This window comes from Eumetopias jubatus, unplaced genomic scaffold (genome assembly GCF_037043125.1).
Source record: "Eumetopias jubatus isolate StellerSeaLion01/CBP00866 unplaced genomic scaffold, mEumJub1_p1.0 scaffold_16, whole genome shotgun sequence".
In the NCBI taxonomy this organism is placed as follows: Eukaryota; Metazoa; Chordata; class Mammalia; order Carnivora; family Otariidae; genus Eumetopias; species Eumetopias jubatus.
The window spans coordinates 86,828,918-86,848,059 of NW_028274822.1; the positions used below are offsets into that span (position 1 = coordinate 86,828,918).

The 19,142-nt window shown below is 43.4% G+C and overlaps 1 protein-coding gene and 1 pseudogene across 3 annotated transcripts in view; one reads left to right on the top strand and one right to left on the bottom strand.

Annotated features, from left to right (window-relative positions):
- CLIP1 (CAP-Gly domain containing linker protein 1) overlaps positions 1-19,142 on the bottom strand; it is a 118,141-nt gene that overhangs the window by 72,396 nt on the left and 26,603 nt on the right. For all 3 annotated transcript variants that reach the window (XM_028092514.2, XM_028092512.2, XM_088019575.1), the window contains exons 2-3: positions 12,814-13,008; positions 8,837-9,408 (exon numbers count right to left, since the gene is read on the bottom strand). In XM_028092514.2, coding sequence (XP_027948315.1) covers positions 8,837-9,408; positions 12,814-12,898 — 657 coding nt within the window. In that variant the 5' untranslated portion in view covers positions 12,899-13,008. The remainder of the gene's footprint in view (positions 1-8,836; positions 9,409-12,813; positions 13,009-19,142) is intronic.
- On the top strand, positions 6,631-6,966 carry LOC114200395 (large ribosomal subunit protein eL33 pseudogene; annotated as a pseudogene).

The window sequence follows — 19,142 nt, forward strand, 5'->3', positions numbered from 1 at the left end:
AAATCTATAGCACCAAGAACACAGCCTGGCACAGAGTAGACACTCAGCATATTTACTGAATGGACTGGAGGGTGTTAAATACAGCTGTTACAGGTTCTCTAGGCTAAATAAACGTCGTGGTTTCTTTACTCCCTTTATGCCATCAGTTTGAGTTTCCCAATCTATAACAGATGACAGTAAATAACCCCCCTTAGAGAATTAACACAAGTGCAGTTGATGTAGAACAGATACTCTCTCATAAACTCTACCTTGCCTGAGAACAGGCAAAGAAAAGAAGACATAATTACGAAGACAATGGTTAAAAGAAGAAAAAGGTACGCTTGACTTGCATGTTAACTCTTGAAATTCATCCTCCCTTCCCAGGAAGTTTAAAAAAAGAGGGGGTGTGGAGTGGGGAATTAATCTGTTACATCAAGGGATGCCTGAGTGGCTCAGGTGGTTAAGCGTCTGCCTTCGGCTCAGGTCATGATCTCACGGTCCTGGGATGGAGTCCCACATTGGGCTCCCTGCTCAGCGGGGAGTCTGCTTCTCCCTCTGCCTGTCGCTCCCCCCCTGCTTTGTGCTCACTCCCTCTCTCTGACAAAATCTTAAAAAAAAAATCTGTTACATCAGAGCGTGGGCACAGAACTACTAACTTTTTCATACAAACTCAAAAGTACCCAAATCAGGACATTTTGAACTAGGAGCATGAATTCCTTTAACAAAAATTTAAGTAAACAAATAGTGAATGGATAAAATGTGGTATATCCATAAAACAATATTTTAGCCATGAGAAGCAATGAACTACAACATGGTGAGCCTTAAAACATAATTTATGTGGAAAAGGCCAGACACACAAAAAACTCTGCTATATGAGAGCATTTATACAAAATGTCCAGGAAAGGCGTACAACAGAAGACAGATCAGTGATTGCCTGGGGCTGGAGGTGGGAGTGGAAATGACTTCCCAAATGTAAGAGGGAACTTCTTGGGGTGATAGAAATATTCTAAAACTGGATTGTAGTGACTGCATAACTCTATACATTTATTAAAAGTCATTGGGGTGTGTGGATGGCTCAGTCAGTTAACAGTCGGCCTTTGGCTCAGGTCATGATCCCAGGGTCCTGGGATCAAGCCCCACCTTGGGCTCCCTGCTCAGGAGGGAGCCTGCTTCTCCCTCTCCCTCTGCCCCCACCCTGTTCTTGCTCTCTCTCTCTCTCTCAAATAAATAAAATCTTTAAAAAAAAAATCACTAAACTGTACACTTACAATGGATACATATATTATGCCTCCATAAAGCTGTTTAAAAACAAAATACAGGGGCGCCTGGGTGGCTCAGGTGGTTAGGTGTCTGCTTTTGGCTCAGGTCATGATCCTGGAGTCCCGGGATCGAGCCCCGCACTGGGCTCCCTGCTCGGCAGGGAGTCTGCTTCTCCCTCACCCTCTGCCCCTAGCCCACTCCTTCTCTCTCTTGCTCTCTCACTCTCACTCAAATAAACAAACAAACAAACATAGAGGGCTGCCTGGGTGGCTCAGTCGGTTAAGCATCTGCCTTTGTCTCAGGTTGTGATCCTGGGATTGAGCTGGGATCCAAGTCCCACATCGGGCTCCCTGCTCTGCGGGGTGTCTGCTTCTCCCTTTGCCTCTGCCTCCCGATCTCTCGTCTCTCTCTCTCTCTCCCTCTCTCTCTCATGAATGAATAAATAAAATCTTAAAAAAATATATTCTTTGCCCAAAGTCCTGGGCCCTTAGATGGGCTCTAAGACATTCTGGTAATTCTGCTTAAAGATTTCATGAAAGCAATACTATGAGTGAGAAGATGTGATCTAGTAACAGGCTTTTCAACATTAGACTCAGGCTCGGGCAGTAGTCAATCTTTCCTCCCTCTGAATCCCACAGTAGGACAGGGTGATCTGCGTCCTCGACCAGAAATTCCTGAGCCCCAGGAGCCTACACAAAGTTCTCAAGGCTGGAGAGATACCAGCTTTGATATCTGTAAGGTATCTTACGTTTGCAAAAAGAACCTAATGCCATACTAATTAGCCAGGCCCAGGGACTGACCGCTGGAGAAAACTCTCCCAACATTGCAAAAACAAAACCACCAGTGTGGTGCCAATGGTTTTATGTGGAGCCAGCATCAACAGATCTAAATTTTAGGCGCACCACTCTGTCACAGTGTGGAGGACAGACCTCGGGAGAGATGGACTAGTGGCAGGGACAGCGTGGACATGGCGTGGCAGCGGTGTGACAGTCCAGGGGAAGGAGATGCCGGCCTGCCTGAGGCTGTGCAGGACACCAGGGTTGGAGAGAGGAAGGGGGAGGCTGAAACCGCAGACATGAAATCTGATGGGCGGATGGATGGTTTAATGCATTCCCAAGCCTCAGAAGTAAAAGCACACTTACTCTGCCCTCTCACAACCGAGGGCAGCGAGCAGGGAGAGCGGTGTTCGCACCCGCCACGACCTGCTAAGATGTGACTACTGACCCTGGCCGCGAGCAAAGTGGGGGCCGCAGCCGGATCCAGCTTCTCACCAGAACTGTGAGGCGATCTGCATTTCCCTGAGCAAAATCTATCATGCTGGAAAAGATCTCCATATTCAGACAAGGTCTCCAAAGAGAATTTTTAACATGACGCGAACATCTGGAGTCTTCTCAATCTTGAGGCACAAAAAATAACAGATCTTTTCTGCTCACAGCTACTATCCCATCAATCAAGGTACAGAGAGGTCATAGTAAATAACAGCGCCCCCGGAGCTCAAGAACCGCCCAGATGATGCACAAATGCCCAATGTAAGGGCAATGTCACCACCAGACTCACAGACTTGGGGGTTCTAAGTCACTGGTAAGAAGACTGAGAAAAACAGATGAAATCAACTTATTAGAAAGGGTATATTTGTATGTTGTTTGTGTAAACATAAAATGGTAATGGGTATCTGGACCATAATTTGGCTGTATATTACAAGTTTAAATGTTTATATCTTCCTCTAGGCAGAAATTTCATTTCTGCGGAAAACAATAGGAGCAATCTAATGTCTATGATTAAATTAGGTGCAGTACTTCCAAAGAGTGTGATACCAAACAGTAACTTATTATTTTAAACAGAGTTGTAGGGGCGCCTGGGTGGCTCAGTCGTTAAACATCTGCCTTCAGCTCAGGTCATGATCCCAGGGTCCTGGGATCGAACCCCACATCAGGCTCCCTGCTCGGCAGGAAGCCTGCTTCTCCCTTTCTCACTCCCCCTGCTTGTGTTCCCTCTCTCGCTATGTCTCTGTCAAATAAATAAAATCTTAAAAAAATAAATAAATAAAGAGTTGTATTTACTAGCATAAAAACATTGAATCTACAGAAGTATATTGTGGTGTTTACACTAAATGACCCTACTACGCGCATGTTTTAAATAAGTTACAGATAAATCTCACAAACATAACATTGAACAAATCAAGAGACACACATGAAGAAGTATACACTGGATGAACTGTAGTTATTTAAGGTTCAAGTACACACAAAACAAACCTTATGAATAAAGATCTTTTTTAATTCTCAGGAAGACTTTTTTTTCCTCTTTCACAGTATCCGTAAGACCTACAGACCTACACTGCAATATTCTTCGTGTAAGAGCTCTGGGAGTAGCTCGTAAGAAAATAAAGCTTGTCGTTTTAAAAATAAAATGCTGAAAAGCCTCCTCATATACGGTCATAAGCTAAGAATTCAGCATAGAACATACAGTCTCAGACATGGAGACAACCCATGTTGAAACACAACAGCTGGAAGTCGGTCACCTTTCTCAAGAACCTGACATCACCTCCTTAAAATATCAAATATACCCAAAAAACCACAGCGAGACCATCTCAAAAAAATTCTGGGCAATTAGTTTCCAGAGATTCGCAGTCTGCAAAGAGGTGTGTCTCTGGGAGTCCAGCAAACGGCAGCAGAAAGCAATCTTCAGTGAGACCCATGCAGTATTCATGAGGACAAATGGGAGCACAGAGAGGCCGGAGAGTGACGGGAAGGACGCAGATGGGTTTGTTACAAGCAGCTCTGAGGCCCCTCCCCGAGCCTCCTGATATTAAACCAAACCCAGCATAACTTACTCCATGGCTAATTCATCCCACTGGTGACTGTGAGCATGAGGTGCAGGGGAGAGGTGACAAGGGGGAGCTTCTGCAAGCCCTAACTGCCTTCCTGAGTCACACGTGCCCAATTCGGTCATAGCTCCGGAGCTCCTACTGGGATCTTATACAGGTCATTTGGCTCCACATCACACCCAATGCAGAAACCCACTTTCTTGCTCTTCCTGCAATGGGAGGAAGAAGCGAAGTTACACAGGGCAAGGGTTTGGAGAAGGCAAGCTCACCTCCTGCCTTCTCTGCACTGGGAAAATTCTAGACCAAACCTCACACAACAGGGACCTAATGATCTTAGTTTCACTGGGATTTTGGTAATCAATAGCATTTTTCTTTAATTAGGAAAATTCCAAATCAAATATTTTAGATTTCTAAACCCAATTTCCTTAATAAATTAATCTTGAAGTAAAAACGTTTCATATTTCTAAATCAAAGATTTCTGTTAAACAAAGCAGCAGATAAAGGAAAATCAAACAACAGAGCTGGGAGAAGAGGACGCAGTGAGACATAACACATTTATCACACACTTAGACAACCTGAGGCAAGTGGTATTTCTTCTCCGGGCTTCAGTATTATAAGCAAAAAGAGGCATTTGGTGATCTCAAAAGATTCTTTCCAGCTCTAAAATGCTGTGGTTCTAAGGTACTCCTGTAATTTCTCCTAGAAATACTAACCAAAGGCAGTAATTCATTTTATTGCTTCCAGTAACACACTCAGAGGACTTCAGATTCTCATAGATTCAAATGAAATTCTGTTCCAAGTATTCTAGTTTTGAATATGTCATTAAAATTTTCCTAGAAACACACCATTCAAACCTCTACAATCCAACCGGCATCTGCAGATTCTCCTCCTTTCTTCCTATAAAACTGGAGGAAGTCTCCCTCTCTTAATCAAAGGCCCAGCGATACCCCCTGGGTGTGCTGGGGGTGCCACTTCTTTCCAGGCACCTCATCCATCACTGATCCTCCCTCTCTACTGTATCTTTTTTTTTTTTTTAAGATTTTATTTATTTATTTGAGAGAGAGAGAATGAGAGAGAGAGAGCATGAGAGGGAAGAGGGTCAGAGGGAGAAGCAGACTCCCCACCGAGCAGGGAGCCCGATGTGGGACTCGATCTCGGGACTCCGGGATCGTGACCTGAGCCGAAGGCAGTCGCTTAACCAACTGAGCCACCCAGGCGCCCTCTCTACTGTATCTTTAACTTATTCCTTAAGTCTAGCTCAGGTTAGTCAGATAAATACCCCAGACCCTGTCATCTTGAAAAAAAGAAAATAAACAAAATCCTCCCAAGACCCAACACTTCTCCAGCATCAGGCTGACATCTGTGCTCTCCTCCAACTTCCACCCTCTTCAAAGAATGGTCACGCCCAACACGTTCTTAGCCACCTCCCATCCATTCTTACAAAGTAGCCAGAGGGGTCTTCCCAAGCTACAGATCCAACCTCACCCTCGTTCTTAATGAGAACAGCCTGTCCTCATGAGCCCCCTGGCACTTGTCCCTGTGGACATCATTAACTAGTCTCACCTCCTACCACATATACACTGCATCTGGAGAAGGACAACTGGCCTTTTCCCCAAACATGCCAATGTCTTTCCATCTCAGGGAGTATACTTCCCTCAGCTAGAAGGCTCCCTCTCCCCACCACCACACTTCCTGCTGCCAGGCCAATTCCTATCCTTCAGGTCTACTTTAATCCTGACAGCCTCCTGGAAGCCTTTGGTTGTCAGTTGTCATTTCGGTTTCTTAGCAGCCAAGCAGTATGCCACTGTACCAGTATTTCAATCAACTATTTGTCACACTGGCGGGTGGAAAGGGAGAGCTTCTTGTTTTGAAAGTGTGCTCTGTGCCTTCTCAAACGGGAAAGAGGTTGTTTACAGATAAGCACTTAGGATGGCATTGCATTCAATCTGCAATCTAATCTACAAAGCAGTCCTGTGCTAAGGTCATAAGTTTCTGATTTAACCAAAGCTCACTCGGTAAGTATGGGCCATAAGCCTTAAACCTGTCTATGCCCTTTAACCTAGTAATTCCACCTCTATGAAGTTATCCTACAAAAGTAAGACACACACAGAAAAAAATTTCAGAGGCGTTCATGGCAGCAATATCTATACAGCAAAGAAGAAAAAAAAAGTAAGCATCACGACTCTCGATCTCGGGGTAGTGAGTTCAAGTCCCATGATCGGCGTACAGATTACTTAAAAATAAAAAGATCCTTAAAAAAGGCGGGGGGGGGGGACATCAAAAAGCCTTTGTTGCCACAAAAGAGCAGCTGTACCAAATTCAAAACTGGTACAGCAAGTGAACATCAGCTAAACAAGATAGAGGTTGAGCTCCATCACACAGAAATGCTACCTTAAAAATGCTTTAAGTTCTGATGCATCAACCTTTGAAATTCATGATGATTGTAACTGACCTTGAAACTAAGGGATCCAGAAGGAACCCCTTGAAGGTAAGAGGTGTTAGTGGGCTTTTTCCGCCATCCTGGAGTCTGCAGAGGCCTGCTGGGAACAGGACTCCTGTAACGCCAAATAACGTCTGGAAGGCTGTGGTCCAAGGCCATTTTTGCTGGCTATAAGCGGGGTCTCCGGAACCAGAGGGAGCATACAGCTCTTCTTAAAATCGAAGGTGTTTATGCTCGAGATGAAACAGAATTCTATCTAGGCAAGAGATGTGCTTATGTGTACAAAGCAAAGAACAACACAGTGACTCCTGGTGGCAAACCAAACAAAACCAGAGTAATCTGGGGAAAAGTAACTCGTGCTCATGGAAACAGTAGCATGGTTCATGCCGAATTCCAAAGCAACCTTCCTGCTAAAGCCATTGGCCACAGAATCCGTGTGATGCTGTACCCCTCAAGGATTTAATGAAGAGTAAATAAAGGTGTAGATTTGTTCTCTTGAAAAAAAAAAGAGGTGTTAGTGGGCCCCCACAGATATGTGAGGCCTCCCCGATTCATGGAGGCGCTATGGGCCTGGGAGGCAGAAGTCCTGGGTTCTAACTCTAAAATCTGTTGAGAACTCACTATATGATTAGGTAGTCACTTCATTTCTCTGGGCTTAAGCTTTCTTAACCGTAAGACAACAAAGTCACAAAAAACACTTCCAATTTTACAATTATACTATCAATCATCAGCTCTCCACAATAGGCACTAGAGTAAAAAGACCACAATTTAAATTACAGGTCCACCCCTCTTTGGGTTGGGAGCCCTTGGACTAGCGACCCCACCCCTCCGAGCCTCCGTCTCCTCCTCAGCTTCCCAGGGCTGCTCCAGAACACTGTGGAAACATTCCATGAGACACACGGTACACTAACAGCTCTTCTCCTCCCGAGGCAATCCTGGAAGCTGCCAGGCCTGGTGGAACTGTACAGCTGCTGAACAGATACAAGGAAAGGCACCGGGTCAGAGACTGCTGACCAACTTCAGGCCCTACACTGAACTGACTGAAGTGTGGGAAGAGTGAAACAGTAAAGCTTCAACTTTTCATCCGGGGGAGAAAGAGCTACCATTGCTTGGGTGTTTGCTGTATCCCAGGCACTGCTAAGAATTTTATATGCATTGGGCGCCTGGGTGGCTCAGTTGGTTAAGCGACTGCCTTCGGCTCAGGTCATGATCCTGGAGTCCCGGGATCGAGTCCCACATCGGGCTTCCTGCTCAGCAGGGAGTCTGCTTCTCCCTCTGACCCTCTTCCCTCTCGTGCTTTCTATCTCTCGTTCTCTCTCTCTCTCAAATAAATAAATAAAATCTTTAAAAAAAAAAGAATTTTATATGCATTATCTAATGTAATCCTTTCAATGATGCTGGGGGGTTAGTACTATTCTCGTCTCATTCTTACAGATGAGGAAGCTCGGAAGTTAAAGAACTTGCTGAGGTCACAAAGGCAGAGCTGGGGCTCAGCTTGTGTTTTTAGCTCTGCAACACTGGCCTCTTGTTTAAAACAAAAAACAAACTGGGGCGCCTGGGTGGCTCAGTTGGTTAAGCGTCTGCCTTCAGCTCAGGTCATGATCCCAGGGTCCTAGGATTAAGCCCCATAACGGCTCCTTGCTCAGTGGGGAGCCTGCTTCTCCCTCTGCTCGTGCTCTCTCTCTCTCTCAAATAATCTTTAAAAAAAAAAAAATAAACCAAAGAACACAATCACTAGTGTAAATTCAGGGGTTCTAGAATGTACAGCATAGACCTTATACATTGTGTTTCTTGCTTCTTAGTAAATAGCAACTACTATACACTTTCTTCCTCTTCCTAGATCTCAAGCAGACAACTCCTAACCTTAAAGGAAAATAAACTGGAGATCATTTCAAAGGCACAGAAATTCGGAAATAACATCCTATGATATCTGAGCTTTTCAAGACACCTAAGGAAGCAGGATCTTATGTATACCCACACACCATCCTTACAGCAAAAATTACAAACCAGGGGGGAAAAAACTTTTATAAACACATCCAAGTCCACTTCTGAGCTTGTTTTGTCAAGTAATAGTTATGAGTAATAAACTCAATATTCCTTTGGCTAAACTGGTAGAATCAGAACCGATTGCTACAAACTTATGCTCATACTATGCTCAAAAGACATAGCCAGTTTCTAATTTGTTCCATGGTCACACATAAACCGAACACTAGAAAAGCTGACTAATTTCTCTATAAATGAGTGATCCCTCTAGAACAGACTCCAAGCCTGTAGTGTGCATTTCAACCATTCATCAGTTCAACACAATGACCTCCAAAGGTTTCTGGACTCACCAATACTCTGTCTCCAATTTTGAGCTCTCTTTCTCCTTTCTTGATGGAACCGGCCTCTGAGAGGTTGGAGATAGATTCACTGGCAGTTTTTGTAAGGTTGCTGATCTGAGACGTAGCTGAAGGTTCCTTTGCTGTTGGCTGGGATGATTTATGGGGGATATTTGAAGGGGCTGCTAGGGAGGGGGTCATCATGCTGGCTGTGGAGGTGGACAGAGGCGAAGTCGCTCTCGAAGCAGGCGTTGTCTGCAGGCCGTTAGCTTCATCTTCCACCTGCACCTTCCTTGTCAGCTTCGAAGGGCGCGTGAATATGCCCTTTAGAGGCTCACACTGGAAATACCGAACTCCTGCCACCGAACCATCATTCTTGCCTATGGGTTCATCTAAAACAATCCCGGCCCACTGGCCTGGTGCAAACTGGGTTTCTCCCAGAAACTGGATGAATCCAGGCTTATTCCCATTCACCCAAACTCTCTCCCCGACTCGAAAGTCATCCACAAATTCCTCTTGTGCCTCAGAGGATGGCGTGTTTGATGCTTTCTCACTGGATGTTGTTTTTTCTACTGGAGCTACAACTGCAAACAGAAGAAAGGATCAGAAAAGACTCAATTTCATTTTCAAGCCTACAACTCCTAACTTAAAAGAAAATAAACTGGAGAAAGCCCGAAGCAACAGAAGCAGTCGCAGCTCTTTTAAGGTATTCTGTCCATCTGTCTTTCTGTCGGCGCTTTTTTTTTTTTTTTAAAGCAAGGAGGCCAAAAGTACTTGACCCATCAGGGCACCTGGCTGGCTCAGTGGGAAGAGCACACAACTCTTGATCTCAGGGTCATGAGTTCGAGCCCCACGTTGGATGTAGAGATCACTTAAATCAATAAAACTTAAAAAAAAAAAAAAAGGACTCAGCCCAAGACTACCATTTTCAATGCTGTCGAAGCTCAGTGAGCCAGTAGGATTTAATTCTTACTGGCAATTAAGACTGGAAAAAGTCAAAGCAAGGGGGGAAAAAAGTCCTTTTCCCAGAGTTCATAACACAGGTCTGATTTCATTCTTTCCTCCACCCCCCACCGTGCACATCAGGAGCAAACACCTTTCAGATCCCCCGGAGCCGGGCTCTATTCCCACGTGGGAGTAGTCAGGGAAGGCTGACAAGTCCAGGACCTTGGAACCAGAGATTCGCAATCAGGCTTGGAGGAGGAGGCGATTCAGTGCTACAGCCCTGCCATCTCACTCCAAGACCACCAAATAAACCCTATTCCTTTGGTGATAAAAATCGCAACAAGGGGGAAAAGATAGCACCTGGCCCAACTTCCTGCGAGGAAGGGGCAATCTCTACCTTGCGGTAAAAGCAGAAGTTATATTTTGCCAGAAATGTGATATTTACACCAGAAACTCAAGCATTCAACCAGCATTTATTAAATATTTGGTATGAACTGGCAAAGAGCCCACATTCTTAAGCACTCTACCATTTATTAGGCATATTGTTTTGTTTTAAAGATTTTATTTATTGACAGAGACAGACATAGTGAGAGAGGGAACACAAGCAGGGGGAGTGGGGGAGGGAGAAGCAGGCTTCCCGCTGAGTAGGGAGCCTGATGTGGGGCTCGATCCCAGGACCCTGGGATCATGACCTGAGCTGAAGGCAGATGCTTAACCGACTGAGCCACCCAGGGACCCCCTTATTAGGCATATTGTGATCTTAGATGTTACATGACCTCTCTGAGTTCAATTTCTTCATGTGTAAGGGGAAAGTATATCTACCTTAAGAGTTTTATTAAATGAAATAATGTATTGATTCATGCTCCCCCTTTCTATGAGTTTCTACCACTCTGGCAGTAATCCCAGGCATTGTTCTCACTAGTGGACAAATCAAGACAGCATAGTCCATGCCCTTTTAGAGCCCAGAGCCTAGAGGTGTGGACACAGACAGTCAAGAGACACACCAGGTAATTTCAGGTGATGTAAGTGCTGTGGAGGAGACAGTGCCTTCAGGCAGAGCAGTCAGGGAAGGCCTCCTGGAGGAGGTAACATCTGGCCTGAGGCCTGATCAACAGAAAGCGTGAACTACGGGTAGAAAGGGAAACAGAGTGGTCTGGCCAACCTACAAGGCGCACTGAACATCCCTTTACCCTACCTAGAAGGAGAGACTGGCGTTTCGATTTGTGGAGGGTTTTTTAGTTCTGTTTTTTGTTTTTTAGAAGACAATAAATGCTCTCAAATCAAACAGATAATGATCTGCCAAAGACAGACCAGCCCAGTCAGTTTTTTAGAATCTATTCCAGCTTTGTACATGAACAATTCTTCCTGACAGGGTGCTGCAAGCGTGAGTTTCCAACAAACAATCTTCATAAAAGTGCTCAAACGGGCAACGATTTCCTTTTAAGCATCTAACTTTTAGTGTTTATAAGCTGTTTCATTCTCAAAAAAAAAAAAACAAACACACACGTAATGTGTGGCAAGTATACTGTTGAGGAAACCAAGTCGAATTTCTCATGATCCCCTGCACTCAAGGACTTTACATCCTAAGGGGTGTGCGTAAAAAATGCTAAAAGTGAAAAAGACAATTCTAAAATGCGGGGCGTGAGTGTGACCATGGGAGGGTGCAAGGAAGGGGCGACATCTGAAGGGGTCCTAAAGACAGGAAGGATTTTGAAGAGAAGGAGAATAGGAGACACCTCAGTAAAGCTTTCCTCTCCTCTAAGATGTTTTATGGTCTCCCTGATAAGACCCCGGTTTTATCCTGATACACAAAATGTAAATAATTTGGGATCTTCATTCAATCAACAAATGTTTAATGAGCTCCTGTTATGATCCAGGCAATGTTCTAGGTATGTAGGTAAATTTGGGCAGTGAAAAAAAAAATGACAAAGATCCCTGCCATCACGGAAGATCAATGAGGTTTTATGGAAAAATCTGAAGTTGGATTTAATATTTTGTGGTGGACACCTATCTGGAATGGCTGATAACCTATCTAATAGCATATAAACCACATGAAAAGACCAGAAAAGCAAGCATCAGATGCCCTCTCCTGACTCTCTTATTTAAGACCGTTAAGTGGTCATTCTGGGCTGTAAACTGAAACGGTGAAGGAGGAGACAGAGAGCAGAGGGGAAGAGACTGCTGAAGATCATCAAGGCCACAGATTCATCTATGAAGTGAGGACGGCTTCCTGCATGAGCTAGACTCGAGCCATCGTACTCCCTGCTCCCTTGAAACCAATGGCCAAGTTCTGATTGCTTAGTATCATCAAATCTTTAAGCCAGACTCGTCTTTGTTTTCTCTACACATCCCTAAACCCCAAAGAGAAAGGTCCAGATGAGTTAGGAAGACACAGAGAAAAAATATCGTAACATTGTAAGGATTAAATACTGAAGTTACTTGACAACTATTTTAGCACCTTGCACTAAATTAACTAAGAGCTCTTCATTAAGATTTTTAGATATAGGAGGCGCCTGGGTGGCTCAGTCAGTTGAGCAGCCAACTCTTGATTTTCGCTCAGGTCATGATCTCAGGGTCCTGGGATCAAGCCCTGTGTTGGGGGTGGGGGTCCGCACTCAGTGGGGAGTCTGCCACAGGATTCTCTCTCCCCCTATGCCTCTCCCCCCAACCCCCTTAAATAAATAGATCTTAGAAAAATATTTTTAGGTATAAAATTCTGTATTTTTAAAAAAGATTTATTTAATTATTTTAAAGAGAGAGCAAGAGAGAGTGAGCAGGGGGAGGGGCAGGGGAGAGGGACAGACAGACTCCCCACTGAGTACACAGCCCTACACGGGCCTGGATCTCAGGACCCTGAGATCATGACCTGAGCCGAAACCAAGAGTCGAATGCCTAATCAACTGTGCCACCCAGGTGCCCCTAAAATTCCATGTCTTTTAATTAAAGCTTCTTCAAATATTTTCAAAAATATGAAGTTGTTTAAGGCTGTCTTTTTAAAGTTTTCAAATAGGATTCTAATTTAGATATAAATCATAACGCCTTACCAGCAGCAGGTGTCTTCAAGGCTGTGCTTCCAGGCTTTAGGATCTTGGTAGGGGCCTTAAGCCCACTTGGTTTTAGCATACTCATTGTCCTCAGTATGTCAGGGCTATTTTTCCTTTGCCTGTTGCCACTATCTTGCCCCAACCATTGATACAACTGTGGGTGTTTCTATGGTGAAGTCAGTCTCTGGGTTAAATCTGCAAGAGAAAAATATAAACAGAATTTAGAATCTATGGGAGGAAGACAGTAGAAATAACACCTATTATTAAAGCAGCTTTCACAAGCTAAACTTTTCCTCATACATGATGACAAACTGTCTCCACACTGAACCTAGGAAACTAGATAAAAACAGGAAGATGCTGCTGAGATGCATTTAGAAGCAATTTATTACCCCTAAAAACAAGCAGCTGAGCCTAGCAATACATTCACTTCTCTTTACCTAATATTACCAGCTCGGTACAGTGCCTAAAATCCACACAGTCCACATAAGGGGGTTCCAAAAAATGTGCCCCAAACTTAATGGCGGGAGAAGAAGGGAGCTTTCAGTTTTTACTTCATTCATTTCTAAATTGCTGAAGTTCTATGACCACAAGCCTGTATTAACCGTGTACTTTTTTAAGTTCACAGAATTATGCAATGCTCAATATAAAACCACATACTCACATATACCGTGAGACTAGAGCAAGGTTCAAACTCTGTAAGAAAAAGCTGTATCTGGGAAGTGCCGAAGGAAAAAAAATTTTTTTGTTCTGTCCGTAGAAACACAATATCCTTCTGATTTACTCAAGACCAGGTATGAATCTACAACTTTGGGGCTCAGGCAAAACAGGATTTTGTCTTATTCTCTTAATGAACACTGAGTGTTATTTGCGACTGATGAATCACTAAATTCTACCTCTGAAACTAATTTTAAAAGTTAAAAATTAAAAAAGAAAAGAAGAGGAGAAATGCTTTGGGATTCTGGAATATGGGGAAAGATTTCCAGATTTTACACTTAAAAACAGAATAATTCAATCAAAGAGAAAAATGCTATTTATTGACTCTGTCAAATAATTATGTTTTTGCCCTTTTCTCTGCTAGCAGAGCTTGGATAATGATGCACCATGTTACTCTGCCGCCCTATTTCTCCTACAAGCAATGACAAGCATTAGCAAAAACATCTGGCCAGGGATGACAGAGGAGCCTGCTATGGTCCCAGAAGTGGGCTGAATGGTGCCCACTGCCCCCACCCCAACAAAGATACATCCATCCAGAACCTGTGAATATGACCTTATTTGGAAAAAGAGTCTTTGCAGATGTAATTCAGTTAAGGATCTTGAGATGAGATCATCCTGGATTACCTGGGTGGGCCTTAAATCCAATGACAAAAGAGTCTTACTAGAGGAAGAGAACTCACCAAGGAGGCGCAAGAAGATGCAGGCAGAGACTGCAGGGATGTGTCCAAGAACCAAGGATGGCCGACAGCCACCAAAAGCTTGGGGACAGGCATGAGATGAGTGCGCCCTCAGGGCCTCCGGTAAGGAACCAACCCTGCCGACACATTGCTTTTTGACTTCTGGCCTCCGAACTGAGAGAACACATTCTGTTGTTTTAAGCCCTCCAGTTTGTGATCATTTGTTAAGGTGGCCCGAGGACTAACACAGCCACATCAGTTTTTCTGTTCAAGATAATCAGAATGAACAGAAATCATACCAAGACAGTTGCCGCATTAGGCTCCATTTGCAGATTCCCCATGGTTCTTAAAAGGCTCCAAAATGGTACAAGGTGTGTTTAAAAATGTCAAAGGTACATTATGTGGTTTTGAGAAGACTGATTAACAGAGAAAGAAATACTGTGTCCTGGAAGGCAGTGACTGCCAACTCTGACTATTAATACAACATTCCCAGCCTCCTTTCTCCCTTCACCATGACCATCCCTGCCATGATGGTGGCAGTGTGTGTGCCAGGACAAGTGGTTGATTCAGGGTCAGGTTTGAAGCCACTTGCTTCACTATTAGACCCTCACCATAGAGAGCCTGTAAGTTACAAGCAGATTTACTGGCTCTTGCTACTGCCTTAGATGGAAGTGAACAGCTGAGTCCCCTCTAACCTCAGCTGAGAAAGACTATTTACAGGTCCAGAGAATTTGAGAAAGGTGGGGACAGGCGAAGGGCAGAAGTTGCCGCGGGGCCTCGTTATGCTGTGCCTACTCTTCACCCTGGCCCAACATCCTAAGGTGAAAGGGTCAGATATGTAAGAACAGAACAGACAGAGACAGCACAACGGTCCTGGGGAAGCTATTATGAAGGTAAAAGAGGATGACATGCTCCTTAAAATACTTTCACTCAGGCAGAACAGTGAGTTCTTGGGCTCTGGTCAAGCACTCCTCCCTAAAGAGAGATTTTGAAAACCACCACAATCAGCAACTCGGAAGCCTCAGCCAATTTCAAATTTTGCAGCTCAACACCCTGAGCTCACAAAAATCTGACCATCTAAAAGCTTCAGCCTAAAGGAATAGAGCATGTGTTATTAGGAACCTAAGAATAGTGATAAACCCAAAGTCTAGGACTTTGTGGTCTAAAGTGAATGCCTCTGCCTCTTGGTCCATCCGAGTCATTTGAATCCCAAAGCAGGGAACTGTGACCAAGACATAACAAAGGAGAAAAGTCTAGTCTGTATCAATAAAGGAATTAGGAGCAACACCAGCAATGCTGGGTTTTTACATCTTCCAATTCAAGTTTCTTCTTCGTGTATTATTAATGAATGGCATGTCAGTCTTGATTTAAAAAATCAATTCGATGAAAAACAAAAGATCAAAGTCTTGGTCGTGGTACCCACAAACTGTAATGACCAAGAAGCAACATCTCTGCATAATCTTTCAAGGTCAGTGAATGTCACCTTAAAACTAATCAATTCCAAAACATGCAAAAGGGGGGGGGGGGACATTCTTGCCTAATACGCTGAGTGTAGTTGAATTTCTGATGTTTGTGCTTACTGAAAAGCTCAAGAGTTTTGAACCTAAAGTAAGACAAACCATCTCCTCTCTCCTCCCAACATGTAAGGACCACAATACACAGATTATAATCTAGAAATAGTTTTTATGCATCTTATTGCCCCATTTGAGGTTTACAATTCTGTGGATCAGCTACTATTACCCTTTCTTAACAAATGAATTAACACCTCAGAAATTAACAGATGTATGTCCTCATTTGTTAATGACCTACTGCCTGAGGTCACTTGGCTAAGCAGCACAGATGTGAACGGCAGGCCTGATTCCAGTGTCCAAGTTCTTTCCACTAAACCTAACATTCAAACAGGAGGGCCGCACACCACAATTAAAAACATTAGGACTCATCTTACTAAAATGACCTACATGTGTACAGCACCAAGAGTGCCCAAAGCACAAAGATAAAACTGTCTCATCTGCATCTCAAAATAACTGTGAAGGTAGGTGAACAATTACCATTATGGCCATTCATGGTCAAAGAGAATGAAGGTCTGAGCAGTTAAACAGCTTTCTCAAGGTCACTCAAAGAAGTGGTGGCACTTTGGGGCACCCGGGTGGCTCAGTTGGTTAAGCGTCTGACTCTTGATTTCAGCTCAGGTCATGACCTCAGCGTCATGAGATTGAGCCCTGCACTGGGCTCCTTGTTCAGCGTGGAGCCTGTTTGGGATTCTCTCTCTCCCTCTCCTTCTGCATTGTGTATGTACACACACACCCATACTGATTTCATACATATAATTTAACATTGAAAAAGTTAAAATACACCACAAAATGAAGAAAGGTGATCAGGTATTGCCAAACTAAAAAGAAGTCCAGAAAAAGGGAGTTAAAAAAAAAATGTCTAATTTATGGACACTGGAAAAAGGTTCTAGTAAAAAAACAAGGGTAGTCTATGGAGAAGGAGTCGTAAAGATTGCAAAAATTGCATGAAAATCGGCCTTAAGGATATTTGAAACAAAGCTCCAAAATTCCACGCTCAGATTAAGGTTTGGGTCTCCAACAGTGACCAAAGGGAATGGTGTCTTTTGGTATTTCTCTCACTATAAATACACGAAGTTATATTTTATAAACCATTATCTCTAAATTTTTTATGATTCTAGAGTCCCATCTCTGAGTAAATGGATTTTAAAAAATGAGTTTCTGAACCTACAGAGTGGAGGGTAAGCTCATCAAGGTAGGAGTGACAGAACTATGCCATTCTGCCAACTCTGACTCTCAATACTGTAATTCCGTGGTTCTCAGAGTGAGGTCCATGCACTCCTAGGGCACCCCCGAGACCCTTTCAGGGAAACAGAACTATCTGCACAGTATTACTAAGGCATTTTTTGCCTTTTCCACCTCCATGATGTTTCCACTGATGGTGCAAAAGCACTGGTGGGCATTGACTGCAGGCACCGTGCCAGGGCAATGAGAACACACAGCACGGTCTTCTCTGTATGCTCTCACACATACCTGCAGGAGCGGGAGAAGCCACTTTCACATAAAAATGTAAAGCACTTGGTGTAGCAAAAAAAAGGAATCATTTTATTACATTTCAACCCTTAAATACGTGACTTTTTAAAAAAGATTTTATTTATTTATTTGACAGAGAGAGATACTGAATGGGAGGGAGAGGGGAAGAGAATGTGAAGCAGACTCCACACTGAGCGCAGAGCCCAACGTGGGGCTTGGTCTCACAACCCTGAGCCTGAGCCAAAACTGAGAGCTGGACGCTTAACCGACTGAGCCACCCAGGCGCGCCTCAAATATGTACCTTTCTAAAATTCTGCAACAAAAGAGGAAGCACACATGAAGTACGTCTGCCGTGTACCACTGCACCGTGTCTCAAAGAAAAATGTGTGCAAAGGAGGTGCAGGCTCAATTAGCCACTTTTTTCATAGAATGTCAATGTTACTTGAAAAAATGACTGGTAAACTATGGTTACTGAGGCATGGGTATCTGGCAGACATTTTCTTGAAAATGAACTATGTGACCTGGTCACTTCAAGGCAAACAACTCTTTGTTGACAATGAGAGATTTTAAGCATTCAAGGGAAACTTCGAATTTTGGGAAACCTATCCTCCACTGTGAGCTTGACAGCTTCCCAATACTGAAGACTTTTCTGATGAGATCAACTGTATTAACAAATGTAATTTTTGTAATACATTTGTATTAACAAACGTAATCATATAATGAAATGTGTCAATATATGGAAATGTGCCTCTCCCTGAATCAGTATTTTTTAACCTACAACACATAATGTTACAAAAACATCAAAGCACAAAGTAGACCAATGGATTTTTATGTAACAATAAAAGTTCATTCATACAGTTTCAGATGCCACTTTTATGAAACTTCAACCTATCAAATTTTGGGAGTAGTATCAAAGAAGAAAATCCATAATTATCTAAAAATGCTCTTAAAATACTTTTTTCCTCTCTTCGTCATCTATGTGCGGCCAATTTTCTTCATGCACATCAACGGAAACAACCTCTCACTACAGGTCAAATGCAGAAGCAGCTGTCTTCTATTAGAGACAGATTTGCAAAAATGTAAAAACAATGTCACCTTCTCATTAAAGTTTTTATTTTAGAGAAAGTTATTCATTAAAATTTATGTAATGTGTAACGGGTTTATTATAATTTCTGATGAACTGATATTTTCAGCTTTAATTTCTAATATGGTAAACATCAATGGATAAAACCTAAATAAAGAAAAGCTCAATCTTTAAGAAGGTAAAAGGGTCCTGTGGAAAAAGCGCGAGAACTGCTGCTATATTCACTTATGCTTTACATTTAGAGTTGCAAAGGTTGAAAACCCCCATTCCCTAAGGGCTTCCAGAAGCATGCGCTTCTGCTTCAGATATTTACAGATGAGGATGCCAAGTTAGCAAACAGAGCATTTACTACTGTATTACCACTGGCATGCACTTGCCAGGGGCTGAGTGATACAACTGAACTTACAATTTGTGGGAAGACGAGAAGTATGTACATAAAGCAAAAAGAACACAATTATGCATTAACCTCGGGGTATTTCTATATGTAAACCAGGCATTTCTCTAAGGCGGTTATCAGATGGACTGTATTCTAAATCAGTGGTTCTAAAAATGTGCAGCGGTATCAACGTCACCTGGGAACTTGTTAGAAATGCAAGTTTTCGGGGGCCCTGCCCAGACTTACTGAAACTAACCCTGGGGGTGGGCCCAGATTTTAAGCCCGTCTGAGAACCACTCACTGCTGAACAGCTGGTAAAAAAAGTCCCCTGAGGTTCATTTTCTCAATTACACGCACATGAACCATCCAGGTGTCCGATTCTTCAAATACCAGGACAGACAGAGGCCCCGGCACTTCAGTCCCCACCGCTGTTGTTT